The sequence below is a fragment of the Chlorocebus sabaeus genome, chromosome 9 (genome assembly GCF_047675955.1).
Source record: "Chlorocebus sabaeus isolate Y175 chromosome 9, mChlSab1.0.hap1, whole genome shotgun sequence".
In the NCBI taxonomy this organism is placed as follows: Eukaryota; Metazoa; Chordata; class Mammalia; order Primates; family Cercopithecidae; genus Chlorocebus; species Chlorocebus sabaeus.
Genome location: NC_132912.1, coordinates 50,277,393 through 50,305,171, shown reverse-complemented (window position 1 = coordinate 50,305,171; position 27,779 = coordinate 50,277,393). Strand labels below are relative to the sequence as shown.

At 47.2% G+C, this 27,779-nt stretch overlaps 1 protein-coding gene across 1 annotated transcript in view; it reads left to right on the top strand.

Moving 5' to 3' along the window:
• Positions 1-27,413, top strand: part of LOC103215822 (mitochondrial import inner membrane translocase subunit Tim23) — a 55,028-nt gene extending 27,615 nt beyond the window's left edge. Inside the window, exon 7 of the mRNA XM_007962559.3 lies at positions 26,911-27,413. Coding sequence (XP_007960750.1) covers positions 26,911-27,026 — 116 coding nt within the window. The 3' untranslated portion in view covers positions 27,027-27,413. The remainder of the gene's footprint in view (positions 1-26,910) is intronic.
• Positions 27,414-27,779: the final 366 nt, after the last annotated feature.

The following is a 27,779-nucleotide window of genomic DNA, read 5'->3' as shown; positions in this document are numbered from 1 at the left end:
CCATGGTGGTGTGGCCCATTTCCATTCTCCATCATTAGTAGTTACACAAGTCCAGCTAGCGCAATACAGGGAAGTTATATCCCCGCAAGTTTGTTTCATTTCTCCTGTCCGGAATCCGGGGCAGGCATAGAACCCGTTCCGGCTTATGGACACCCTTCTAGCCTGTTTTCTCCATGCTCCCCCTTCCATGTTATCTACCCCTGCTACTTTATCTAGGTTGAGATAGAGGTCAGGGAACCAAGTCCCCACAGGGGCAATTTGTGAGGTCTCATATAGGACTTCATGGGTATTAAAATTAGTTACTCTCCAGGTTAGGTTAAAAGGTTGGTGGGGGTTTCTGGTGTCAGCGACGCGGGGAAGGAGGGCTAGTAGTAAGTAAAGGGTTAGGTACGAGTGAGTCTTATCTTGAGGGGGTCCTCGGAGCGACCGGGTCTCCATGTCCCAGGTGGTCCGGGCGTCTCTGGAGCAGCCTTGGCGTGGGATGCGTGGATCCAAGTGGCGATTCCGTCAACCTTTATGGCTGTGGGTGTGGTCAGGAGAACAATGCAGGGTCCTTTCCACCGAGGCTCCAGTCCTTGAGAACGGTGTCGTCTAACGTAGACGGAGTCCCCCATCTGGAAGGGGTGGCTGGTCTGCGAATGTCCTGGCCGGTACAGTTCTGCCAAGGGGGCCCAGATTTGGGCTTGTACTGCTTGTAGTCCTTTTAGCCGGGCCTGCAGGTCAGTCTTAGAGTTGGAGGGAGAAAAGGAGTCAAGTAGGGTCGACAAAGGGGGAGGTCCTCCGTAGAGGATTTCATATGGAGTGAGCCCAAAGCGGTTAGGCGTATTTCGGGCTCTTAATAGAGCTAGAGATAGGAGGCGTCTCCAATCTTTTAAGCCAGTCTCTAAGGTCAATTTAGTAAGGGTCTCTTTTATTGTTCTATTCATTCTTTCTACCTGTCCTGAGCTCTGGGGTCTATAAGCACAATGCAATTTCCAATTAATTCCCAGTATCCTGGCTAGCCCCTGACTTACCTGGGAAACGAAGGCCGGCCCGTTGTCTGACCCAATTACCTTGGGAAGTCCAAATCTAGGAAAGATTTCTTCCAGAATCTTCTTGGCTGCTATGTGTGCTGTTTCTTGCCGGGTGGGGTAGGCTTCTACCCATCCTGAAAAGGTATCTACAAACACCAGTAAGTACTTATGCCCAGCATAGTGAGGTTTTACTTCAGTGAAGTCTACCTCCCAATAAGCCCCCGGGCGGCTGCCACGGGTTCGTATTCCTGCTGGCACTCGAGTAGCCCCAGCGTTCACCTGCTGACAGACCTTGCAGGCAGAAGTCACCTGTTCTATTAGAGTACTTGCCTTAGGAATTAGAAAGTCAGTTTTTTCTATCAACATTTTTAACTTCCGGCTACCTAAGTGTGTCCAGGCGTGCATCTGCTGGATCATAGCCACGGCTTCTTTTTGTGGGAGGACTGTCTTCCCTTCTTTTTCCCAGTTCTTGGTGTCCTTGTTTTCTATAGCTCCTATGGCTCTTGCCTCTTCCTGGTCTTCTGGGGTGTAGGTGTGTCCATCTTGGTCGGTTTTGTCGGGTTCTGAGGCTAAGGTTAGTACTTCTGCCATGGCTGCCTGCTTGGCCATGTGGTCCGCCTGTTTGTTTCCCACTGCAACTGGATCCTGTCCTTTCTGATGTCCGGGACAGTGGATTATGGCTACTTCTCGTGGGAGGAAGAGGGCTTTTAATAAGGCAATTATTTCAGCTTTGTTCTTGATTTCTTTCCCCTCTGATGTTAGGAGACCTCTTCTTTCATAAATACTTCCATGGGTATGAGCCGTTGCAAAAGCATATCGGCTCTCTGTATAAATATTAGCCTTTTTCCCCTTGGACAGCTCTAGGGCCTTTGTTAGTGCTATTAGCTCAGCCTTTTGTGCAGACGTGCCAGGGGGCGGTGACTGTGCCCAAATGGTGGTGTGGCCATCTACCACTGCCGCTCCCGCCCTCCGGGTACCTGAGTCAAGATAGCTGCTGCCGTCTGTATACCATGTGTGGTCCGCGTCTGGGAGTTCTGTGTCCTTGAGGTCCTCCCGCGTTCCGTGGGTTTCTGCCAACACCTGCCGACAGTCGTGAGGGCTCAGTTGGTCTTCTGGTAGCGGCAGCAGCGTTGCGGGGTTCAGGGTGACCGGAGGGCCAAACCGGACGCGGTCTGTGTCCAATAGGAGGGCCTGGTAGTGGGTCAAGCGTGCGTTGGTAATCCACCGGCCCGGGGGCTGTCGCACTATGGCCTCTAGAGCATGTGGAGTAATAACAGTTAATGGCTGCCCAAGGGTTAACTTAGCAGAGTCTTTGACTAACATGGTGGTGGCTGCCATGATGCGGAGACACGGGGGCCAACCGGCTGCTACAGGATCTAGCTTTTTAGACAGATACACTACCGGTCTCTTCCAGGGCCCCAATTTCTGGGTTAAGACTCCTTTTGCAATTCCTTGCCTCTCATCTAAGAAGAGGGTGGGAAGGTTTTGAGGTATCCAGTAACCCCAGGGCCGGGGCAGAGAGGAGTGCTTTCTTTAGAGTCTCAAAAGCCAATTGATGTTCCTCCTGCCAGGTAAAAGGGGTGCTTCCCTTGGTGAGGGTATAAAGGGGGGCGGCCAGTTCAGCGAAACCGGGTATCCACAAGCGACAGAACCCAGCAGTTCCCAGGAATTCACGCACCTCTCTGGGATTCCGGGGCGGTGGAATGCGAGCCACAGTGTCTATGCGCCCAGGGGTGAGCCACCTTTTCCCCTCACTCAGTATGTACCTCAGGTAGGTTACCTTGGTCTGACAAATTTGTGCCTTCTTGGCGGATGCCCGGTATCCTTTCTCACCCAGTTCCTGGAGTAGATGCCTAGTACCTTGCATGCAGGCTTCCTTTGTGGGGGCCGCCAGGAGGAGGTCATCTACATACTGGAGCAAGGTCACTTCTGGATGCTGGGTCCGGAAGTCGGTTAGGTCCCGGTGGAGAGCCTCATCGAAGAGAGTGGGAGAGTTCTTGAACCCTTGGGGAAGTCGGGTCCAGGTCAATTGGCCTGAGATTCCTCTCTCAGGGTCTTTCCACTCAAAGGCAAAGAGTTCCTGGCTTTGGGGGGCCAGGGGTAAACAAAAGAAGGCATCTTTTAAGTCCAGTACTGTATACCAGCTGTAGTCTGGTTTTAAGGTACTGAGCAAGTTGTAAGGATTGGGGACTGTGGGATGGATATCCACAGTTCTTTTGTTAATTTCTCTCAAATCTTGGACGGGCCTGTAATCCTGGGTACCAGGCTTTTTTACTGGCAGAAGAGGAGTATTCCAGGGTGAGCGACAAGGTCGCAAAACTCCAAGTTCTAGAAATTTGATAATGTGCTGCCGAATACCCATATGAGCCTCTCGGCTCATGGGATATTGTTCGATAGACACAGGCACCGCCGTGGGCTTTAGATCAATTATAATTGGGGCTTGACACTTGGCCCGCCCAAGTCCTCCCGTTTCCGCCCAAGCTTGGGGAAAATCTTGTAACCAAACATCAGGGAGGCTGGTGGTGACCGGGGTGTCAAAAAGCCGGTGTTCATCTTGCAGAGACACAGTCAAAATTTGGATGGGCTGGCCGTCCCGGTTTAACACTTGGGCCCCTTCCTCGGAGAAGTGAATTTGAGCTCCGAGCTTGGTCAAAAGATCTCGCCCTGGAAGGGGGTATGGGCATTCGGGCACCACCAAGAAGGAATGTGTTACCATCCCTTGTCCAAGATTAACTGTCTGGGGGTTGGTCCACTTGTGCAGCTTTCCCCCTGTTGCCCCTTGAACCCAAGAAGTACGAGAAGACAGGGGCCCGTTTGCCTGTGTCAACACCGAATGCTGGGCCCCTGTGTCCACCCGGAAGGTGGTGGGGTGCCCCCCTACAGAGAGAGCCGGGGCTTGGGGGGGCCTCCAGAGCCTTGACACCCCTATTCGCTGTCCTCACCTAAGGTGAGGACAGGGGCAGGTTTCTTCTGGTCTCTAGGACGCTTGGGGCAGTCCTTGATCCAATGCCCTCGTTCTTTGCAGTAGGCGCACTGGTCCTTGTCTACTTTTGGCCGCCTCCGCTTCTCCCCCTGTCTCCCTGGCCCTTTCTCTGTTACTACTGCCGCCAGGATTTTTGTCAAGTGGTTATCTCTCTTTCGGTCTCTTCGATTCTCCCGTTCCTCTTGTTCTTTCGCTAGCCTGGCCTCCCTTTCCTCGGGGGTTTCTCTCTTATTATACACTTTTTCTGCCTGTCTGACTAATTCCTGTAATCCATAGGTCTGGATCCCATCTAATCTTTGGAGTTTCCCTTTAATATCTGGTGCTGCTTGGTCTATGAACGACATGGCCACGGTAGCCTTATGTTCTAGAGCCTCTGGATCAAATGGGGTATACATTCGGAACCCTTCCAGAAGTCTTTCCATAAAGGCTGCCGGGTTTTCGTCCTTTCCCTGAATTATGGTCCTTACCTTGGCCAAATTGGTGGGGCGTTTCCCTGCCCCCTTGAGACCCGCCAACAGAGCCTGGCGATAGATTCGGAGACTCTCCCTACCTGGTGCTGTCTCATAATCCCAGTCCGGGCGTGTGAGGGGAAATCCCTCGTCTATTTCGTTGGGGAGCTGGGTTGGAAGGCCTCCTGGCCCCGGCACATTTTTCCGGGCCTCCAGGAGAACTCGTTGCCTTTCTTCGGTGGTCAGAAGGACCTGCAAAAGCTGTTGACAATCATCCCAGGTAGGCTGGTGGGTGAGGAGAATGGATTCTATCAATGAGGTTAAGGCCTGAGGGTCTTGGGAAAAGGGGGGGCTGTGAGTTTTCCAATTGTAGAGGTCGGAGGCAGAAAAGGGCCAATACTGGATCGCGCGGTTGACCGTGCGAAGGGGGAAAAGGGAGGACTGCCAGGTGGGAGTGCCATCCGGGTCTTCAGTCCGCCGCAAGCGGAGACGAGGTGTTGGTGGCGGCGTTATAGGGGTTAATTTGGGTGGGGTTGGAGAGGGAGGCGAGGTCGAGGAAGGGACCGATGAGGGGGCTGGAGAAAGAGTAGGGGCCGAGGGAGTAGTGGGAGGGATTGGGGATAGGGTAAGGGACGAGGGTGAAGCGTAAGGTGGAGGCCTCGGGGGGGGGGGGGTTGTGAGGAGGAGGAGGAGGCGGAGGGTCGAAAAGGAGGAGGTCTTGCTGAGTTCCATCAGGGAGGACTGGCTTAGGAGGATCTGGAGTCTGATTCTTTGGGGCTTCCACGGCAAGGAGGGTAGATTGGGACGGGGAGGGGGAATGGAAGAAGGGTTTCACCCAGGAAGGGGGGTATCGGACCAAATCTTCCCAGGTGATTATGTAGGCCACTTGGTCCTGGTGTCCTTGTGGCCCAGGATTCATCACTTTTGCTTTAACCTGTAAGATAATGGAGAGGTCAAATGTTCCGTCTTGGGGCCACCCTACATGGAGGGTTGGCCATTCAGACGAACAGAAAGTTTGCCATCGTCCTTTACGGACTTCCACGGAGAGATCGCGGGCTCGCGCCCGGACGTCAGGGAAGTGGGTCAAAGTCAAGGCTAAAGGAGTTGTTAGTGTCTGTCCCATAGTTTCGTCCAGAAAGTCACGCACACACAAGGACGAAATGACAACAATATACACAGTGACCAAACAAACACAGAGGAGCCGCGCGGCCGGAGAGTGGCGCCACAAGTTTACAAAAGATTCAGACGGCAGGGGCGACCTGCCTACCGATTTGAGGAGGCCAACAGAGTCGTCAGCTTTCCTCCCAACAACCGCCAGGGCGTCCCCCGGGGCGCAAGGGGGAAGGTACCGGACACGTCTGTCCCCCTTCCCCACCTGATTATTCATACGGAGTACTCCTCAGAGCTAGCCGGCAAGACAGACAGAGCGAAACGAAAGTACCTGACAGAGTCCGTTCGTCTGGTCAGCAGTCGGTGGCCCGGGCCAATTGGGTCTCCGCCGGAAGGGTCGAGGGTCCTCGGGCGACCCCGATTCCCGGCCAACGCACCAAATGTTGGAACCTAGTTTTTAGATTCCTTCCTGGGCAGGGGTCGCCGCGAGAGACCACTCAACACGGAAGTCACAGCGGAGAGATTTATTGCTAGCGCGCTAGGGTCCTATGTCCGAAGTTGGCCACAGGACCCCGAATGCCTAGTACAGACAGTTTATAAAGGCAAAAACCACAGAAACTCACAAAGCTTGAGGCGCAAGATGATTGGAGCAGGTTATGGCCTGAGCAGGGTGTCTTACTCTGATTAGTTGGTTTGAACCCGCGCGGGGTATTTCTCGGACTCGTTTTTCTGTTTGAGTTCCGGGAATTTTGGGTGGGTGTTTTGGATAGCCACATGGACGTTGGGCGGGTGCTTTAGATGGCCACCTGGTCATTGGGCGTGTGCTTTAGATGGCCATCTGGTCATTGGGCGGGTGCTTTAGAGCCTGGTGTGGCTTTTCTAAGCTTTCTAAGTTTCTAAGTCTCTAAGTCTCTAAATTTCTAAGTCTCTAAGTTTCTAAGTCTCTAAGTTTCTAGTTTTTATGGCCTATTTTCAAGCCTTTACCACGCCACGGCACTCCAGCCAGGGCAACAGCAAGACCTTGTCTCAAAAGAAAAAATAAAGGAAAAGTAGATGTTGGTAACACGGCGGTGTGAATGTACTTAATGCCTCTGAAATGTACACTTAAAAATGGTTAAGGTGGTAAATTTTATGTTACATGTATTGTACCATAATTCTTAAAAAAAGTTTTTTTAAAATTTTAAGACTGCTAAACAGTCCCCAACAGTGGTATTTAGTAGTCATGTTAGTATGTAGGTAATACTGTTCCTCTAGAGCAGGAGCCATCAACTCCTGCTGGCCAGCCGCCTGTTTATTTGCTGTGTGAAGGCTAAGAATGTGTTTTACAGTTTCACATTTTTTAGTTACATTTTAAATAGTTATATAAATACCTACATAATAGCCTTTGACCCTCAAAGCCTAAAATGTTTACTATGTGGCCCTTTTAAGAAAGATATATGCTAATCTGTGCTTTAAAGTCATTGTCATTTGAATGCATTAGTTCTGCCACTCACCAGTCCTGTATCCCACAAACAAGGCACTTAAATATTCTGGGCCTCATTTTCTCATGTATAAAAGAGGAGGTGCTTGCCTATCACTTTGGAAGAACTACATAAGGATCCCCAAATACGAGAGGTAAAACTGAAACACTGAAGGGGTGGCCTGCCCCTCCACACCTGTGGGTGTTTCTCGTAAGGTGGAACGAGAGACTTGAGAAAAGAAATAAGACACAGAGACAAAGTATAGAGAAAGAAAAGCGGGGGCCCAGAGGACTGTCGCTCAGCTTACAGAGGACCCACGCCGACACCGGTCTCTGAGTTCCCTTAGTATTTATAGATAATTCTCTTTACCATCTTAAAGATAAGGGAGTGGCAGGACAATAGGATCGTTTTTAGGGAGGAAATCAGCAGTAAGACATAAGAACAAGGATCTCTGTGACATGAATAAGTTTAAAGGAAAATCCTGTGCCTTGAGATAAACCTTTTAGCGGCATTGTTTCATCCTATCACATGGAGATAAACCTTGGACAATACCTAGCTTTTCTAGGAACAAAGACACACCCTGCACGCCCAAAATCCATTAAACCTTGAGTTACCACAGCACATGTCTCTTGCAAGGACAAGGTTGGGAGTAGGGTCACAGATTAACAGCATCTCAAATACAGAACAAAATGGAGTCTCTTATGTCTACTTCTTTCTATATAGACACAGTAACAGGCTGATCTCTCTTCCTTATCCCCACATTTCCCCCTTTTCTTTTCAACAAAACTACCATTGTCATCATGACACCGAGATTACATACTTCACAAAGTAATAGAATATCACAAAGCAAGTGGAGGAAGGATGAGATCACAGGATGGTGTTAAAATTAAAATTAAAAATGAAATTTTGGGCATGCATAGTCATGGATAACATCTTATCAGAAAACAGGGTTTGAGAGCAGACAACCTGTCTGACCAGAATTTATTAGGTAGGAATTTCCTCATCCTAATAAGCCTGGGAGCGCTACAGGAGGCCGGGGCTTATTTCATCCCTTCGGATTCAACCGTAAAAGGTGGCACGCCTCCAAGGGGGTCGTTTATAGGCCTACCCTCAGAGCGCATTCTCTTTCTCAGGGATGTTCCTTGCTGAGAAAAAGAATTCAGCGATATTTCTCCTATTTGCATAAGAAAATAGAAGAAATGTGGCTCTGTTCCATCCGGCTCACCGGCGGCCAGTTCAAGGTTGCCTCTCTTGTTCCCTGAACATTGCTGTTATCTTATTCTTTCTTCAAGATGCCCAGATTTCATATTGTTCAAACACACATGCTCCACAGACAATTTGTGCAGTTTAAGGCAATCATCACAGGGTCCTGAAGTGACATATACCCTCCTCAGTTTACAAAGAAGATGATGGAATTTAAGAGATAAAAGTAAAAACAGACATAAGAAATTACAAAAGTATTAATTTTGGAGAACTAATAAATGTCCATGAAATCTTCACATTTTATGTTTTTCTGCCGTGGCTTCAGCCAGTCCCTGCGTTCAAGGTCCCTGACTTCCCGCAACGTTCTCCCTCCCTTTTCCTCTATATAAATGTGCCATGGCGATGAAGGCTTGTTCGTTAGTCAATGGTGCTCGATTGCGGTGTTTCCGTCTCCGTGGAGGCGCTTTCCTTTGCATCTCCGATGGGTTCATTGTAGAACTTCAAATGTTTAGTGGGTATCCAAATAGGAAGCTGATTTTCTCCTGGTGAAACACAAGCAAAACCTCTTCCCCAGGTTATCACCTTCCCTATTTCGCATGTCTTATTTTTGTTGTCTTTCCACCAAATCAGTTTTCCTTCATGTGGACTGTTCTTTTTACCAGTAGGATGTTGTTCTGCAGAAGTAGTAGTCTGATTTCTATAAATGTTTAAAAAATTTAAAGTATAGAGTGCTAGATTAAGCTGCATCTGAGGAGTGGTACACTCCTTACTGTCTCCCCCTTTTTTTTGTTTAATTAACTGAGTTTTGAGTGTTCTATTAGTTCTTTCAACTATGGCCTGTCCTTGGGAATTATAAGGAATTCCTGTTGTACGTGTAATATTCCACTGATTTAAGAATTTTTGGAAAGCTTTACTACAATAACCTGGTCCATTGTCAGTTTTAATTTTCTTTGGAACTCCCATTACAGCAAAACAAGATAATAAATGTTTTTTAACATGGGAAGTACTTTCTCCTGTCTGGCATGTTGCCCATATGAAATGTGAATAAGTATCAACTGTTACATGAACATATGATAATTTTCCAAATGAAGGTACATGGGTAACATCCATTTGCCATAATGCATTAGGACACAGACCTCTGGGATTAACTCCTGCCTCTTGAGTGGGCAGGTGTAGTACTTGACACTGGGTGCAGTGTTGTACAATATCTTTTGCCTGTTTCCATGTGACATCAAATTTGTTTTTTAACCCTGCTGCATTTATATGAGTCAAAGCATGAAGTTCTTGTGCTTTTAAGAATGCAGAGGATACCAGTAAGTCAGCTTGTTGATTTGCTATAGTTAACGGTTCTGGTAAATTAGTGTGTGCTCGAATATGAGTAATATAAAATGGGAAATTCCTTTTTCTTACAGTTTGTTGTAACAAATTGAACAACTGGTTTAACTGATCATCCATGCTATATTTAATTAGAGCTGTCTCAACATCCCTTGTAGCCTGTACTACATATGCAGAATCTGATATAATATTAACAGGTTGATTAAAATCTTGTAACACTGTAATGACTGCAACCAACTCTGCTCTTTGAGCTGATTGATACTGAGTTTTGATTACTCGCTCTTTTGGTCCTGTGTAAGCTGCTTTTCCATTGCTGGAACCATCAGTAAATACTGTCAGAGCATTTTCTAAAGGCTCATGTCTGGTAATTTTAGGTAAAATCCAAGTAGTCAATTTTAAAAACTGGAAGATTTTTGTTTTTGGGTAGTGATTATCAATAACTCCCACAAAATCAGCAAGGCCAATCTACCATGCAGCAGAATTGATAAAGGCTTGTTTAACTTGTTCCTTGGTTAAGGGAACAACTATTTTGTCTGGGTCATTACCACACAATTTTATTATTCGTAATCTTGCCTGACCAATTAATGTAGCTATTTGATTCAAGTACAATGTAAAAGTCTTAATTGTACTGTGAGGAAGAAATGACCACTCCACAAGATCAGTATTTTGAATAATGATGCCTGTTGGAGAATGTGCAGTAGCAAAAATCAAAAGTTGGAGTGGGGCTAAAGGATCTATTCTACTTATTTGCACTGACTGAATTTTTTCTTCCACTAATTTAATTTCTTTGTTGCCTCTGGGGTTAATATTCTTTTACTATTTAAGTCTGGATCTCCTCTTAGGATAGAGAACAAATTTGACATGGCATAAGTAGGAATGCCTAGAGTTGGCCGAATCCAATTAATATCGCCTAACAATTTTTTAAAGTCATTTAATGTTTTTAATGTATCTTTTCTTATTTCTATTTTTTGTGGCTTAATTTTTCTATTTTCTATCTGCATCCCTAAATAATGAAAAGGAGCAGAGGTTTGGATCTTATCAGATGCTATTGTTAGTCCTGCGTTGGCAACCTCTGCTTGCAGAAATGTGTAACAGTCAATTAATTTTTCTCTTGTTTCTGCAGCACATAAAATATCATCAATATAGTGAATGATATAACAATCTGAAAATTTGTCTCTAACTGGTTGAAGGACTTGACCTACGAAAGTTTGACAAATAGTTGGACTATTAAGCATTCCCTGAGGTAGTACTTTCCACTGAAACCTGGTGGCTGGTTCTTTATTATTTATGGCTGGTATCGTAAAGGCAAATTTTTCACAATCTTGCTCTGCCAGAGGAATTGTAAAAAAGCAATCCTTAAGATCAATTATAATTAAAGGCCAGTCTTTTGGGATCATGGCCGGAGAGGGCAATCCGGGTTGAAGAGGCCCCATGGGTTGAATTACAGCATTTACGGCTCTTAAGTCCATTAACATACGCCATTTGCCTGATTTTTTCTGAATTACAAATACAGGAGAATTCCAGGGTGAGAATGAAGGCTCAATGTGTCCCTTTTCTAATTGCTCCTTTGCTAATGAATGTAAAGCCTCCAGTTTTTGCTTCGGTAGTGGCCACTGATTTACCCATACCGGTTTTTCTGTTTTCCAAGTTAATGGAATGGGTTTAGGAGGCGCTACAGCGGCCGCCCCTAAAAAGGATACCCTATTCCTTTTCTTTCTTGATTTTTCTCAGTCTCAATTGGGACTTTAATGCCATTTTCATTTTTTCCTAACCCCTTTCCTGGTATATATCCCATCTTAGTCATGATTTTTTGACTTGTGGGGCTGTATAATGGAGCGGGCATAATGATTTCCGCACCCCATTGCTGTAATAAATCTCGACCCCATAGATTAACAGGAATTGAAGTAATCATTGGCTGAACAGTACTTTCTTGATTATCTGGTCCTAAACAATGTAAAATCATTGTACTTTCATACACCTCTGAAGCTGTGCCTACGCCGACAAGTTTTGTAACAGCCTTTTGTTTAGGCCAATTTTTTGGCCACTGATTTAAAGCAATGACAGAGATATCTGCTCCAGTGTCTACCAACCCTTCAAACTGTTTTCCTTGAATAATGGCCTTACACACAGGTCTGCTCTCAGAGACCAGACTTGCCCAATATGCAGCCTTTCCTGTCAGATCAGTGCTTCCGAACCCTCCTGTTCTTTTTATCTCACTGTTTCCAACTTTAATATAAGGTAGGAGTAATAATTGAGCAATCCTGTCTCCTGGACTGGCACTCCAAGGAATTGAGGAACTAATAACCAATTGAATTTCGCCTTTATAGTCTGAATCAACCACACCAGTATGAATTTGAACTCCTTTTAGATTTAAACTTGATCTTCCTAAGATTAGTCCTACAGTCCCCTCAGGCAATGGACCATATACCCCTGTGGGGATTTTTCATGGAGGCTCCCCTGGAAGCAGAGAGACTGCTTGTATGGTGCATAAATCTACTGCTGCACTGCCGCTTGTGGCGGGGGATAATTGCTGTATTGTGATAATTGGCTTATTCCCTGAGACACTTGTGGCAGTGGGGGTTGTTGTTCCTGAAAACCCTGAGGAACAAAGGGCTGAATTTTGAATGCCCCAGTTTGTTGCGGGGCCTGAGGCTGGCCCCTCCTCTCGTTTCCCGACAGTGGTTGCCCATTTTTATCAAATTTAGAATGACATTCATTACCCCAATGTTTTCCCTTTTTACATCTTGGACATAGGCCAGGTGGCTCTTTATCTGTTCTTGTAGTAGCTTGAGTAGTTACATTTTGTTTATTTGAGACTAGGCAATTCTTTCTTAGATGACCAATTTGACCACAATTATAACATCTTCCCCCAAATGTTCTAACCTGTCCTCCTAAAGCAACTCCTGTGATTGCTTGAGCCATGAGCATAGCTTTTTGCATAGCTCCTCCAATTCCATCGCAGGCTTTAACATACTCTGAGATTACATCTGTTCCTGCGGGAACCCTTCCTTTTAGTGGCTTAATGGCTGATTGACAATCAGGATTGGCGTTTTCATATGCCATCAACTCCACTATGACCTTACGGGCATTTTCATCAGTAGTTGACTTTTGAGCAGCATCTTGAAGTCTTGCTACAAAATCAGGGTAGGGCTCTTTAGAGCCTTGTCTTATTGTATTAAAGGAGGGGCAGGCAGTTCCTGGGTCTTGGATTTTCTCCCAGGCCCTAAGGCAGATAGCCCTAATTTGCTCAATGGCCTCATTTGGCATTATTACTTGTTGGTCAACAGTGCTCCAATTTTGACCTATTCCTAATAGTTGATCTGCATCTATGTCAATTGGAGGATTGGCAGTCCTATTTTTTCGGACCTGTACTTGGGCTCCATCAATCCACCAAGTCTTAAGTTGTAAAAATTGAGAGGGTGAGAGTGAGGATTTTGCCAGAATCTCCCAATCATAAGGGATGAGTCTATGTCCATGAGCAATGGAATCTAATAATGTTCTCATGTAAGGAGAGTTGGGTCCATACTGTTTTACTCCCTCTTTCATTTCTTTTAGCATTTTTATAGAAAAAGACTTATATCTGGCTTCAGCTACGGGAAGCTCTCCCTCTTGGGCCCCTTCTCCAGGTGGTCTTGCTTCTAATATTACTGGGAATTGCCACACCTCAGTATCTCCTTGTTTTCTTGCCTCATCAATAATTTTATGTAACGCACTACCCTGTATACTAGGCGGTGCTGTAGGATTAAGTCTCATGGTGGGCGGCTGAGGATATGGCGCCCTGCCCTGTGGCGCTGGAAATGTTCCTGGCTGTCCATACAGATTTTCTGGGGGTGTTATGCCCAGACCGTTTGTTCCCCAAAGAAGACCACCAGAGTCCAATGTCAAAGCCAAGCGGCAAGGATCTTTATTACAAGTTCGAACCTGGACCCTCCATTCTACAGCATACAAGAGAGGGCCCCGAACAATGCGAGCATTTGCTTTTTATAGCCCGAAAGTTACAGGGGAACAAAGAAATTCTTTTGGCTCCTGCGCTTTCAGTGGAACCTTGAACGGCTGTCTCCTTATCGGAGGCTTTCCAGGTGGTGTTTATACTGGGCTCAGGGAGTTTGAGAGATATATGGCGATATGTGGTGGGATGGGAGGATGGAATGTGTTTGTACTAGGCTCAGGGAGTCTTGAGCCCGGGGCTAGAGGAATGCGCCCAGCTCCTTTCATTCCCCCCTTCTTTTCAGGTGTCTCTAGAGCCAATCTTGGGTCTTATAAGTCTGATTCTGTTTCAGCATTTACAGGTTGGTATTGGGCTCTGAGGACCATGAGTTGTACGGTATCAAATCTCTCTCTAATAAATCGTAAAATTTTGTTAACAACACAAGGTCCTACGGTAAGTAGAAATAGTAGACTTAGCAGGGGACCAAGGAAGGGGGCTAATAGAGAAAACATAGAGGAATTCTACCATTGGTCTGCAGCTGAAGTAAATTGCCATGTTTTTACTTCTGCTCTTAACTTGCGTAACTGTTGGACCCAGTCCTCTACAAGCCCTGATTCATTTATGTAGAAACAACAGTCTTCTTTCAGAAATATACGTGTACCACCTTTTTTTGCAGTGAGTAGGTCTAGGGCTCTCCGGTTCTGCAAGGTTACCTGAGCTAGGGACGTGAGTTGCCACTGAAGGGAGGCAAGGGATTCAGCCGACTCCTCCATAGCAACGGCAAATTGTTGGTATAACTTGTTGCTTTCTATGAGGGTGTGACCTAGGGCTCCTCCCGCCAGTCCGGCCGCCATGAAGGATGCGGTGAGGGAGATTCCCGCAATGAGGGGGAGAAATATGGCTCGTGCAGGTCTTGGTCTAGGGACTGAATGAATAGCGGTACTAGTCCAGTTACCGGTGTACCCTAGGAACTCGCCAGCAGTTAGTAGAGTCAACCGGGGAACTAATGTGACAGGAAGACACAGTAGGTTGGTAACAGAGGGACTAGGTAGGTTCTTAGATAATGTTCCATTACACCAGAAGAATATGCCCGGCGGAGCCTTTAGGGTGATATTAGGGGGCATTGTAGTGATGCTGCAGAGGCTGGTATTTGTTCTTGAGAAACAGTAGGGGAACTTCTCCTGACTGGGATTTAGGTATAGGGGCACGTCTAGGATAGGAGCATATGAGAGGTTTCGGAGGTTGTTAGCTTGGGCTAAGGTAGAGGATCCCCATGGCAGAGGGACAGCGGTTAGCGGTGGACGCCCTAGAGTGGCACACAGAAAGCAGCCAGACAGGCTGTGAAGTCCTGTAAGGTTAGCAAGTTCTAGTCCTTCTTGTAATAACTTTAACCAGGAGAAAGGACGTAAATCTTGTGTTAGTCTGTTTTCTTGTCGTTGGATATTCCCGTGGACCAGGGGCAGTACTTGCACTAGGCCTCGCCACAGATAGAGGTGACTGCTAGGCCATGTGGAGGAGGGGGAGTAGTATACAGCCCCATGTTGAGGCGTGGTCCAACGGGAGTTCCAGGGGTCTTTAACTATCTATGTATATGAAAAGTCTCTATCCCGTCTACGATGGAAGGGCCACTTAGGGTCTAACTGTTTTTTCTCTCCCCAATAACGGGGTCTATGGATGTTACAATAGTTATAAGGACAGCCGGCATTTTGGTGCCACCAATAGTGTTTACAATTGTATTTAGTCTGATCAAACTCAAAGCATATTATTGGTGTCTTAGGTTTGGCTATTTGAAAACCAGTAAAATTCAGTAGAATTGGGCTGTTGCACTCTGAGGAGGGGCAATCAGCAATGGCCAATAATTTTCCAGGCTTATGAGGTTGTCCAGGGTGGGTTTGGTTTTCATAAAGCCAGAATCTCCAAACAAAGGGATTAAGAGCTGGTTTTGTAATTTTTCCAGCGGCCACTAGGGCGGCTAACGTTATGGTTAAACTACTTAACTGCATGTTTACAGCGAGCTATGCTGCCGGCGCAAGGTGAGTTTTAAGGGGTTGTTCTTAGCTCTGTCCACAGTCCACGTGTCTGGTGCTTCTGCCGCCACCGTGATTGGTCCCAGAAGGTCGGAGGTTGGGTCCACCGGCTTGACGTGGGTGTAGTGGATCCACGACGCGATGCCTTCTACCTTCAGGGCGGTGGGTGTGGTTAGGAGTACCTGGAGTGGTCCTTTCCACCTGGGTTCTAGGGTCTCTTGTCGGTGTCGCTTAACTAGGACCTAATCTCCTGGCTGGTACGGATGGGGTGTCGGCGGGGGACCAGTCTCATATAGTTCTTTCAGCTTGGGCCAGATTTCTTGATGAATTTTCTGCAAGGCTTGTAGGGAAAATAAGAGTTCAGAAACATTTTCTGTTTCAGACTTAAGCAGATCATCTTTTAGGCTGGGAACTAAGGGTGGGGGTCTGCCATACATAATTTCATAAGGGGTAAGGCCCAGTCTGTAAGGGGTATTACGGGCCCGGAACAGAGCGTAGGGGAGAAGGACCACCCAGTTAGCGCTAGTCTCCATAGTTAATTTAGTTAAGGTCTCTTTTAAGGTCCGATTCATCCTTTCTACCTGTCCTGAACTCTGGGGCCTGTAAGCGCAATGTAATTTCCAATTTGCCCCAAGGATGGAAGCCAAATCCTGACTTACCTTAGCGACGAAGGCCGGCCTATTATCTGACCTTATCTGGACGGGGAAGCTATACCTGGGGAGGATATCTTCCAGGATTTTCTTTGTTACAACCTGAGCAGTTTCCTTTTTGGTGGGGAATGCTTCAGTCCATCCTGAAAAAGTATCTACAAAGACAAGTAAGTACCGATACCCGTATTTTCTTGGCTTTATCTCAGTAAAATCTACTTCCTAGTAGATACCGGGCCTGGTTCCCCTGAGCCTTGTTCCCGTTGCAGCCTGGGATTGGGGGTAGGCGTTGTTAAGCTGGCAGACTTTACAACTTGTCACAATGTTGCTGGCCATCTCGGCTGTATGTCTGAATCTGAGCTTAGAGCGTCTGATCAGGTCTATCATCCACCGAGCACCTAGGTGGGTGGTTCGGTGGACGTGTTTTAATACTTGTTGTCCTAATTTTTCTGGTAGGATGGTTTGGTCATTAGTATCAGTCCACCACCCATTCTGGGTCTGTTTCAGGGGAAGCTTGTCAATCCACTGGAGATCTTGTTCTGAATATTCAGGGAAATATGGCAAGTCCCGGGGGCCCGGGTCAGGGAGCTGGAGTGCAAGGAGTTGGCTGGGAGCCTTTGCCACCTTTCTTGCAGTTTGGTCTGCCAGAAAGTTGCCTTGAGCAGTTGGAGTAGTTAGTTTCTGATGCCCTGGGCAATGCACAATGGCTAACTTTTCTGGCCTCCACAGGGCTCTTAGCAGGGCTAGGATCTCTTGTTTGTTTTTTATTTCTTTTCCTTCAGCTGTTAGCAACCTTCACTCCCTGTAAATAGCCCCATGTATATGTGCCGTTGCAAAAGCATATCGGCTGTCTGTATATACCGTCAGCTTTTTCCCCGCCCCTAAGGTAAGAGCTTGGGTGAGCGCTATCAGTTCGGCCTTCTGGGCCGATGTCCCCGGGGGCAGGGGTTCCGCCCAGATTACCTCAGTCTCTGAAGTTACTGCCGCTCCAGCGTACCTCTGGCCTTGATGCATGAAGCTGCTCCCATCAGTGAACCAGACGAGGTCGGCGTCAGGAAGTGGGCAGTCCTGCAGGTCTTCTCGAACTCCGTGCACCTGAGCTAGTATCTCGGTGCAGTCGTGGAGTAGGGCGTCCAGGTCCGGGTTGGGCAGCAACGAGGCAGGGTTTAAGGTCGTTGGGGGCAGGAAAGTTATCCTGAGAGGATTTAGTAGCAGTCCTTGGTAGTGGGTGAGCCGGGCGTTACTCATCCATCGATTAGGTGGCTGTTTGAGTACACCTTCGATGGCATGTGGAGTAACGACCCGCAATTCTTGCCCCATGACCAGTTTATCAGCATCTTGCACCATCAGAGCCGTGGCTGCAATCATTTGGAGACAAGGGGGCCACCCGGCAGCCACTGGGTGTAACTTCTTTGACAGGTAGGCAACTGGCCTCCGCCAGGGGCCTAAGTTCTGAGTTATTACTGCCTTGGCGACACCCTTATTTTCATCTACATATAAGTGGAAGGGCTTGGTAACATCAGGTAGTCCCAGTGCAGGCGCGGAGAGTAGGGCGGTTTTAATCTGTTGGAAAGCCGACTCGGCTTCGTCTGTCCACCTAAATGGCTGCTGTCCCCGTGTTGCCTGATATAAGGGTTTAGCCAGTTCTGCAAACCCAAGTATCTATAGTCTGCAAAACCCCGCTGACCCCAGGAATTCCCTTACTTGTCGGGTGGATTGCGGCCTGGGGATCTACAGAACAGTTTGTTTCCGGGCGTCTGTTAACCAGCGCTGCCCTTCTTTAAGCAGGTACCCCAGATATGTTACCTCTGGCTTACAGATTTGAGCTTTTTTTGCCGAGGCTCGGTAGCCTAGATTTCCTAGAGCTTGTAAAGGACCTCTGGTCCCTTGGATGCAAGCTTCTTGGGGCTCAGCAGCAATTAGGAGGTCATCAACATACTGTAGTAAGGTTATTTCAGGGTGTTTGCGTCGGTACTCACCCAGGTCTTCATGGAGGGCCTCATCGAACAGGGTAGGAGAGTTTTTGAATCCTTGCGGTAGTCTGGTCCATGTCAGTTGGCCACTTATGCCCCTATCAGGGTCATTCCACTCGAAGGCGAAGAGCTTCTGGCTCTGAGGGGCTAAGGGCAGACTGAAGAAAGCATCTTTCAAATCTAAAACAGTGTACCATTGATGTTTAGGGTTTAAGGTACTCAGGAGGGTATATGGGTTAGGCACAGTTGGATGTATGTCCACAACCCTCTTATTGACTTTTCTTAAGTCTTGTACAGGTCTGTATTCTCCACTATTAGGTTTTCGTACCGGCAACAATGGAGTATTCCAGGGTGAGTGACATGGGCGAAGGACCCCCTGGTCAAGGAGCCGGCGGATATGCGGGGCAATTCCTTCTTGGCCTCTAGGGGCATCGGGTATTGGCGTACCTGCACGGGGTCTGCCCCAGGCTTAAGTTCAACAAATAAGGCAGGACGGTGTTTTGCTAGACCTAAGCCCCCCGTTTCCGCCCAAGCTTCTGGATATTGCTGGAGCCAGGTTGCTATGTTTTGGTCAGGGGCCGCTTGCTCCTGGTGGAGCCGGTACTCATCCTCTAGGGTTATAGTTAGGACGGACACGGGCTGATTGTGGGAGTTGGTCACGACGGGCCCCTCAGGGAGGAAATGGATCTGTGCTCCCATTTTAGTTAGCAGGTCTTTCCCCAATAGGGGACAGGGGCTCTCAGGAATGACCAGGAAAGAGTGGGTTACATTCTTGGCTCCGAGGTTTACTGTTCTTTGTGTTGTCCATGGGTATTTTTTAACTGCTGTGGCCCCTTGTACCCACGAGGACTTGGAGGATAATTTCCCATTAGTTCTAACTAAGACTGAGTGTTGTGCTCCCGTATCGACCAAGAACTGGACTGGGGACCCCTCCACTTGCAAAGTTACCCTAGGTTCGGGGAGGGGATCCGAACTCCGTCTTCCCTAGTCTTCATCTTGAGTGACTAGTACGGATGTAGACCTAGGGGGTTCCTGTCCTTGTTGTTTCTTTTTGGGGCAGCTTCTTACCCAGTGGCCAGTCTCCTTGCAGTAGGCACATTGGTCTTTTCTCAGATTATCATGCCGGGGGTGCTGCCTAGGTTGGGTGTACTCTGGCTGGGGATGCTCTTTCTGTACCGCTGCTGCCAGGACCTTGGTCATTTTTTCAGTGGCTTTAAAATGCCTTTCTTCTGGAGTATCTCTGTTATTGTAAACCCGCTGGGCTATCTGAAGGAGGTCCTGAATCTACTTTCCTTCTAAGTCTTCTAATTTCTGGAGTTTTCTTTTAATATCTGAGGCTGCCTGATTTACGAAAGACATTACAACAGCTGCCTGACTTCCTGGAGCCTCTGGATCTATGGAGGTGTACTGTCTAAAAGCTTCCATTAATCTTTCTAAGTAGGTAGCTGGGCTCTCTGTCTTTCCCTGCAGAATAGAATATACCTTAGCCAAATTAGTGGGCTTGCGAGCAGCTGCCCGGAGACCTGCCATTAGAGTCTGGCGATAAGGGCGTAGCCGTCCCCTACCTTCTGCCGTGTTGTAGTCCCACGCCGGCCTGGTCAGAGGAAAGGTCGCGTTTATGAGGTCGGGGTTGGCAGTCGGTTGCCCATCGTCCCCCGGGACCAGCTTTCTAGCTTCTACCTGTATTCTTTCTCGCTCCTCCGTGGTAAACAAGATTCGGAGGAGCTGCTGACAATCATCCCAAGTGGGCTGGTGGGTGAACATGACACTATCCAGTAAAGCCAGTAAATCTTTGGGGTTGTCTGAAAACCGAGCATTCTGAGTCTTCCAGTTATACAGATCACTGGTGGAGAATGGCCAGTACTGGAGCCTGGGGATTCCTGTGTCATCTGGGGGTCCTATTTCCCAAAGGGGTAAAGCCACCGTGGAGTCAGGCGGCTGGGGGGGGCTAGTCCGCGAAGTGCGCCCTCGCGTCCGCCCCGCCGGCCCTTCAAAGTTACTTTCTCTTTCAGCGGTCCGGGTGCGTCGGCCGCCTCCCGTCCGCCTGCTCCCTCCCGCGGCTGAGCCCGGGGAGCGGGTCCGGGTGCGTCGGCCGCCTCCCGTCCGCCTGCTTCCTCCCGCGGCTGAGCCCGGGGGGCGGGGGCCTGGGGCCCGGAGGGGTACGGAGGGGGTTCTGCGAGCAGCGGGTCCCCGCTGTCAGGTAGAACAGGATTGGGGGGGGGGCAGTTGGTTGCTTGGGCCTTAGTGGTCGGGCAACCAGCGCCTTACAGGGTTCAGAGGCTAATTGGAAAGGGGACAGCCAATGAGGCGGGTTTTCAACAAGGTTCTGCCATGTGAGGATATATGGTATTTGATCTAAGTGGCCTGCACGCCCAGGTAGAAAAATCTTGGACTTTACCCTAGTGATGACAGCAAGTCGGAAGGTCCCCCCGGGTGGCCATCTTACGTTAAAGGCAGGCCATTCAGAGCGACACAGAGTAATTAGCTTTCCTTTCCTGATTTCTATACCAAGATCATGGCCCCTTGCTCTAACTTCTTTAAAATTATTTGTGAGGAGAGATAGAGGAGTGCTCTGGGTATTACCCATCCTGTATTGATTTGTAGTCTCTTCCTGTAAAAGAATGTGGGTAAGAATCCTTGTAAAGGAAATTCGCGCTGGAAGCCGGAAGCTCGGGGACCGGGGCGGGAGCGCGCGCGGCGCCGGAAGCCCGGGGACGGGGCCGGGAGCGCGCGTGGCGCCGGAAGCCGGGAGCCCGGAGACCGGCGCAATTCAGACCGCAGGCGCGCACCCGGGGACCGGGGCAATTCAGACCGCAGGCGCGCACCCGGGGACCGGGGCAATTCAGACCGCACGCGCGCACCCGGGGACCGGGGCAATTCAGACCGCACGCGCGCACCCGGGGACCGGGGCAATTCAGAGTCAGCTGTTGCCCGGATCGCAAACGCGCTCCGGCAACTCAGATCACAATTTAAATCAGAAGAGAGCCAGGGGACGTCTCCCACCGGTCTCCACTGGCTGTCCTATAGCGCGTCCGCCAGGACTGTGCCAGCTTCAGTTTCAGACCTCGCGAGCCAGATTCAGACCAGACACAGACAGACACAGACAGACACAGGCAGACAAACATTGATGAGCCAGCTCACCTATCAGTAGATCGATCGTAGCAGATCCGTTGACCAGGGGTCTGGTGGGCTTGGGGAATCCCGGACGGGCCCCCAGATGTTATGCCCAGACCGTTTGTTCCCCAAAGAAGACCACCAGAGTCCAATGTCAAAGCCAAGCGGCAAGGATCTTTATTACAAGTTCGAACCTGGACCCTCCATTCTACAGCATACAAGAGAGGGCCCCGAACAATGCGAGCGTTTGCTTTTTATAGCCCGAAAGTTACAGGGGAACAAAGAAATTCTTTTGGCTCCTGCGCTTTCAGTGGAACCTTGAACGGCTGTCTCCTTATCGGAGGCTTTCCAGGTGGTGTTTATACTGGGCTCAGGGAGTTTGAGAGATATATGGCGATATGTGGTGGGATGGGAGGATGGAATGTGTTTGTACTAGGCTCAGGGAGTCTTGAGCCCGGGGCTAGAGGAATGCGCCCAGCTCCTTTCAGGGGCTGCCGATACTGCAGTTCAGCTGGCGGCCAGTATTGATAGGCTACTGGCGGCTGGGTCTTGTTTTCTACCGGCTGATATTGTGGACACTGCATTTGGATTGGCATTGCCATGACAGAGACTTTATCTTTTCCTATTTGATCTTCTTTTGGAGTTTGTACTTGTTTTACCTGCATTTGAGGTTGTAAAGTTACAGGCATCTGGGCTGCTGGAAGAGGAGTTGGCCATCGTGGTTTAGACTCTGATGGCTCTGCTAATTCTGGATCTTTTTCCTCTAATTTTAACGTTTCAGGATATACTACCTTCTGTAATTGATTATTGTCAACATTTTGCGTTGACTGAGCCATTACCGGCTCTGATACACATTCACAGTGTGAACTTTCCTTTCCTTTCCGGGATTCTATCCCTGCCTCTTTTTCACAATCTACTGCACAGCTTTTAGGGACATCAGAAATTGGAACGCTATCTTCTTCTGTTTGAAATGGTTCTAAAGCTACTTTAATAATGACCCAATCATTCCATACTGTAAGTGGAATGATTTTACCTTCCCTACTTGCTTGTTTTAATTCTTTGCCAATTTTTTCCCAGTCTTTTAGATCTAAAGTTCCCTGTTCCGGAAACCATGGACAAAACTGCTCTATTGTTTGAAATAGCGTAATTAGATTTTTGGTAGAGACTTTAACTCCCCCTCTCTTTAAGAGAATTTTAATAAAGCTGCGATAAGAGGCATATTTACTCTTAGTTTGCCCCATTGTTACCCTAGGTTCTTCCGAGCGCACAAGCTTACCGCAAGGCTGACTGTAGACGTACTCGGGAGTCTCTCGTCGACTTGTCCTCAATGACCACGCTCCAGCGTACCTTCACCTTAGAGAAAAGCTTCCACGTTGGGCACCAGATGAAGGGGTGGCCTGCCCCTCCACACTTGTGGGTGTTTCTCGTAAGGTGGAACGAGAGACTTGAGAAAAGAAATAAGACACAGAGACAAAGTATAGAGAAAGAAAAGCGGAGGCCCAGGGGACCGGCGCTCAGCTTACAGAGGACCCACGCCAGCACCGGTCTCTGAGTTCCTTTAGTATTTATAGATAATTCTCTTTACCATCTTAAAGATAAGGGAGTGGCAGGACAATAGGATCGTTTTTAGGGAGGAAATCAGCAGTAAGACATAAGAACAAGGATCTCTGTGACATGAATAAGTTTAAAGGAAAATCCTGTGCCTTGAGATAAACCTTTTAGCGGCATTGTTTCATCCTATCACATGGAGATAAACCTTGGACAATACCTAGCTTTTCTAGGAACAAAGACACACCCTGCACGCCCAAAATCCATTAAACCTTGAGTTACCACAGCACATGTCTCTTGCAAGGACAAGGTTGGGAGTAGGGTCACAGATTAACAGCATCTCAAATACAGAACAAAATGGAGTCTCTTATGTCTACTTCTTTCTATATAGACACAGTAACAGGCTGATCTGTCTTCCTTATCCCCACGAAACACAAGTCATATTTGCTTTGCTTTATAGAGATTGACCATTGGCCTTATTTGGTTACTTTGTTCAAAGCAAGTACCTTTGCTTGTCAACCTCCTGTGCTTAGTTGTGTAGAGTTGTTTGAGTAAAGAAACCCTAAGAGACCCATAAACTTGCAAACAGATCAACCAATTGGGAAACCCTGGAATTAATGGAAACAGTTACAATTAGAACATGGCTGGTATGTGGTAAAAGGCCACCCTTGAGTAAAGATTAGCTATGTGTTAAGTACAAACACCAATGTTCAGTGTCTTGTTGGAGATGACTTTTTTTCTCTTTGGCTTTTAAGAAGTAACTTCATTGATTTGAACTAAGTTTTTGATTCATTTGGCAAGAAAATAGAAAGCTTTTGGGGGAGTAAAATATTTAATATGTTACTGGTGTCCCAAATACCTTTTTTTTTTTTTTTTTTTTTTTTAAGAGACAGAGTCTTCCTGTATTGCCCAGGCTAGAGGCTAGAGTACAATGATGCGATCTTTGCTCACCGCAACCTCCACCCACCAGGTTCAAGCGGTTCTTTTGCTTCAGCCTCCCACAATAGCTGGGATTATAAGTGCCCGCCACCATGGCCGACTAATTTTTGTATACTTAATAGAGATGGGGTTTTACCATGTTGGCCAGGCTGGTCTTGAACTCCTGACCTCAAGTGATACGCCCACCTTGGCCTTCCAAAGTGCTGTGATTACAGGTGTGAGCCACCATGCCAGGCCTTTTTAAAATTTTTTTTATTTTTATTGTTTGAGACCAGGTCTGGCTTTGTTGCCCAGGCTGAAGTACAGTGGCACGATCTTGGCTCACTACAACCTCTACCTCCTAGGCTCAAGCAATCCTCTCACCTCAGCCTCCCAAATATCTGGAACTGCAGATGCATGCCACCACGCCTAGCTAATTCTTTACATTTTTTGTAGAGATGGGGTTTCACCATGTTGTCCACGTTGGTCTTGAACTCCTGGGCTCAAGCAGTCCGCCCACCTTGGCTTTCCAAAGTGCTGGGATTACAAGTGTGAGCCACTGCATCTGGCCCCCAAGTGTCTTAAAGCCTTATAGATCCCATTGTCACTATGTTACCCCTAGTGCGTATGCCAAAGAGGATTCCCAGGGAAGCTTGTTTTTTGATAGCTGAGAACTAATGTGAGAATCCTTCCAAGTGGCCAAGTAGATACCATGTTCTTAGAATGCACAAAGCAAAGAACTGGCTAGAAGCAGTGGTTTTGCAGCTCTTTCCAAAGCCCATGGACTGACTTCACAGTCTTGTGGATTATTGACTATAGGTTCAGGGGAGTTAATCTGAAGTTGAATATGTGGTCATAGGAAATAATGTCTGCAAAAGTATTGTGTTTTCAGCTACCGGCCCGTCATCATTTTTCCACTGACAAATAGCGGTAAGGGCACCTTGGCTATTGCTTGGTTTTATGTTCAGAATGGGGTTTTGAGTTACTACATTTTGGCTACCTGCTTGGAAGAATCCTTATTACACTCAAAATTAGATCTAATAACTGAGCCATAGCAATGCTGTTGCAGATACCTTTAGCATTTATTCTCCTGTGCCTCATAGTTAATAATTTCCACATTAGTAATTTGGTCTAATTATAGTTCACTTTCAGTTCTGCAGCTTTTTACTGATTTACTAGGCAGAGACATGAGGTTGATCCTTATTAAACTGAACAGATTATTTTGAGTGTACAGTATTTTCCAATTATTATAATTTTTCAGCCACATTGAATACAGTTAGAAGTTTAACTGCTATGCCTATAGTCTAAATATGGTAAGTTCACAAAGAGATGATGTGAACGTCAAGAAGATACCTCACATTATACTTTTAGTGGGGTTTTTTTGGACTTCCTAAAAATATTTTTGGTCCCCCTACACTTTTGACAGCTGTTTATAGATAATGTTTGCAGTTTCTGTTTGAGAGAGATAATTATGACACTTAGCATTGGAAAACTAAGAAGAACGTAAGCAGGTCAGCTATCAGAAGTCTTCAGACTGGAGAGATTCCTGGAGGGGGAGTGGCCCTTTAATCCATCAGCTGAAGCCATCTGGTAGGACACTCATTGCAGAAATGGTTGTGAAATGTTCTAACTCAGCAACATCACTGAATGTCACAGAATTGACAGACACAGAGCTAAAGGGCCTCTAGCCACCCCCACAACTCCTCTGTACCTTTGTGTCCCTAACACATGACTTGGAACAAATACAGTCTAGGTACAAATATGGCTACCTGAAGTTTATGATCCCTACTCATGGAGCTGCATGAGGACATCACATTTTTTAAAAAGCTGCTTTGGGCACCCCCATTCCTGAGAAGTGTTGTAGCTTGGTTTCCCTTTGCTGTATAACGTTTGTAAGACTAACATTTAATAACCATACACAGTTGGGGCATTTTCTATTTTGAGAAATTTATTTGTAGCTTCCTCTTATTTACACTTGGGGACTATTTTTAAGTATTTTTGTTTCTCCATTGCAAGTGAAATCCTTGTTGCTAATCTTTTGCCATATACAGAATTGTTCACTTGTTTTCAAGCAGGTAGTTCAATTATCTGTAATTCTTGAATTCTTTTCAGCTAGCACGATGCTAGGTGTCCCTCACTGCTTATTAATTGTAGGAGATAGATGCATCAGTGTGCAAAGTGGGGGGTGGTCACTAGCACCTAACTCAAAGTGTGATTATAGCTATCTTTCCACTTTTTTTTTTTTTTTTTTGAGACAGGGTCTCACTCTGTCACCCAGGATGGAGTGCAGTGGCATAATCTCAGCTTACTGCAGCCTCGACCTCCTGGGCTCAAGCGATCCTCCTACCTCAGCCTCCCAAATAGCACATGCCACTCCACTGAGCTAATTTTTCTATTTTTTGCAGAGACAGTGTTTTGCCATGTTGCCTAGGTTATTCTCAATTCCTGAGCTCAAGCCTGCCTCAGCCTCCCAAAGGGCTGAGATTACAGGTGTGAGCCACCATGCCTGGCCATCACTAATTTTCAAGGTTAATATTTGGAGGATCCATCCAGAGTCCAAAGGTTGTTAATACTCTTTCCAAATAGGGTGCCACCTTGTTTACACTACAGTCTTAAATCCATTGACACTGCTAGTGGAGTTCTAAATCATATTACTAGCAGGAAATGACTGTTTTAGTTGCAGCTCCAGTAATAAACTGCCATAGGAACAAGTTGGAAAGTGGGGGGGGGGGGAAATGTGAACATGAAAATGTCAAGTCGTATGTATTACACAAGTGGTATTACTTTAAAAACTTTATCTCCTTTTTGAGATGGAATATTGATTTATTTAAAAAATGGTCTCTCCCCATTTCACAGTACTTTTTTTTTTTTTTTTGACGGAGTCTCACTTCTCTCACCAGGCTGGAGTGCAGTGGTATGATCTCAGCTCACTGCAACCTCAGCTTCCAAGTAACTGGGACTATAAGCACACATCACCACACCCAGCCAATTTTTTTGAATTTTTAATAGGGTTTCAGTATGTTGGCCAGGCTGGTTGAACTCCTGACTTCAAGCGATCCACCCGCCTCGGCCTCCTGAAGTGCTGGGATTACCTGAGCCACGGTGCCCAGCCCATTTCACAGTACTTTTTATTTAACCCTATCATGCCAGGGCACTATGCAATATATGGCTGTTTCATTTTCCTGTTGTCTCTTTTTCCCAGGTGGTCTTCGAGGGATAGCACGAGGTGGTCTGACAGGACTAACACTTACCAGCCTCTATGCACTGTATAATAACTGGGAGCACATGAAAGGCTCCTTGCTCCAACAGTCACTCTGAAGATTTTGCCAACTCATGAATGGAGGACACTTAGTATCTAGATCATTTTATAAGACAGTCTGGAGTTATCCTCCCTCTCCTACCTACAATTAGTTTGAAAAATTGGAGATTTTGATTTGCTGTGATGAAAATCCTGGATGGTTGACCAAGACTGGCACTTGTTCCAGCCATTAGTGAGTTGAAGCCAAAGGCCTTTGGTGACTGAGAACCATGGTTCTCTTCTCTGGAGAAGATCTTGCACATCTCTCTTCTCCTCCCCCATGAACTAGAAAACCACTTACTCCCAGAATTCAGGTCGTGCTTGTCAGTACTATATCACCGTCTGTTCATTTAATGATCCAAAACTGTAATGTTGCACTGTATTCCAAATAAAGGGTAAAAACAGAACTAAAGTTGTAACTCTAACACAGAAACATAGTGGTTGTCTCAATTTAAAAGTATCTACCGGCCGGGCGCGGTGGCTCAAGCCTGTAATCCCAGCACTTTGGGAGGCTGAGATGGGCGGATCACAAGGTCAGGAGATCGAGACCATCCTGGCTAACACGGTGAAACCCCGTCTCTACTAAAAAGTACAAAAAACTAGCCGGGTGAGGTGGTGGGCGCCTGTAGTCCCAGCTACTCCGGAGGCTGAGGCAGGAGAATGGCTTAAACCCGGGAGGCAGAGCTTGCAGTGAGCTGAGATCCGGCCACTGCACTCCAGCCTGGGCGACAGAGCCAGACTCCGTCTCAAAAAAAAAAAAAAAAAAGTATCTA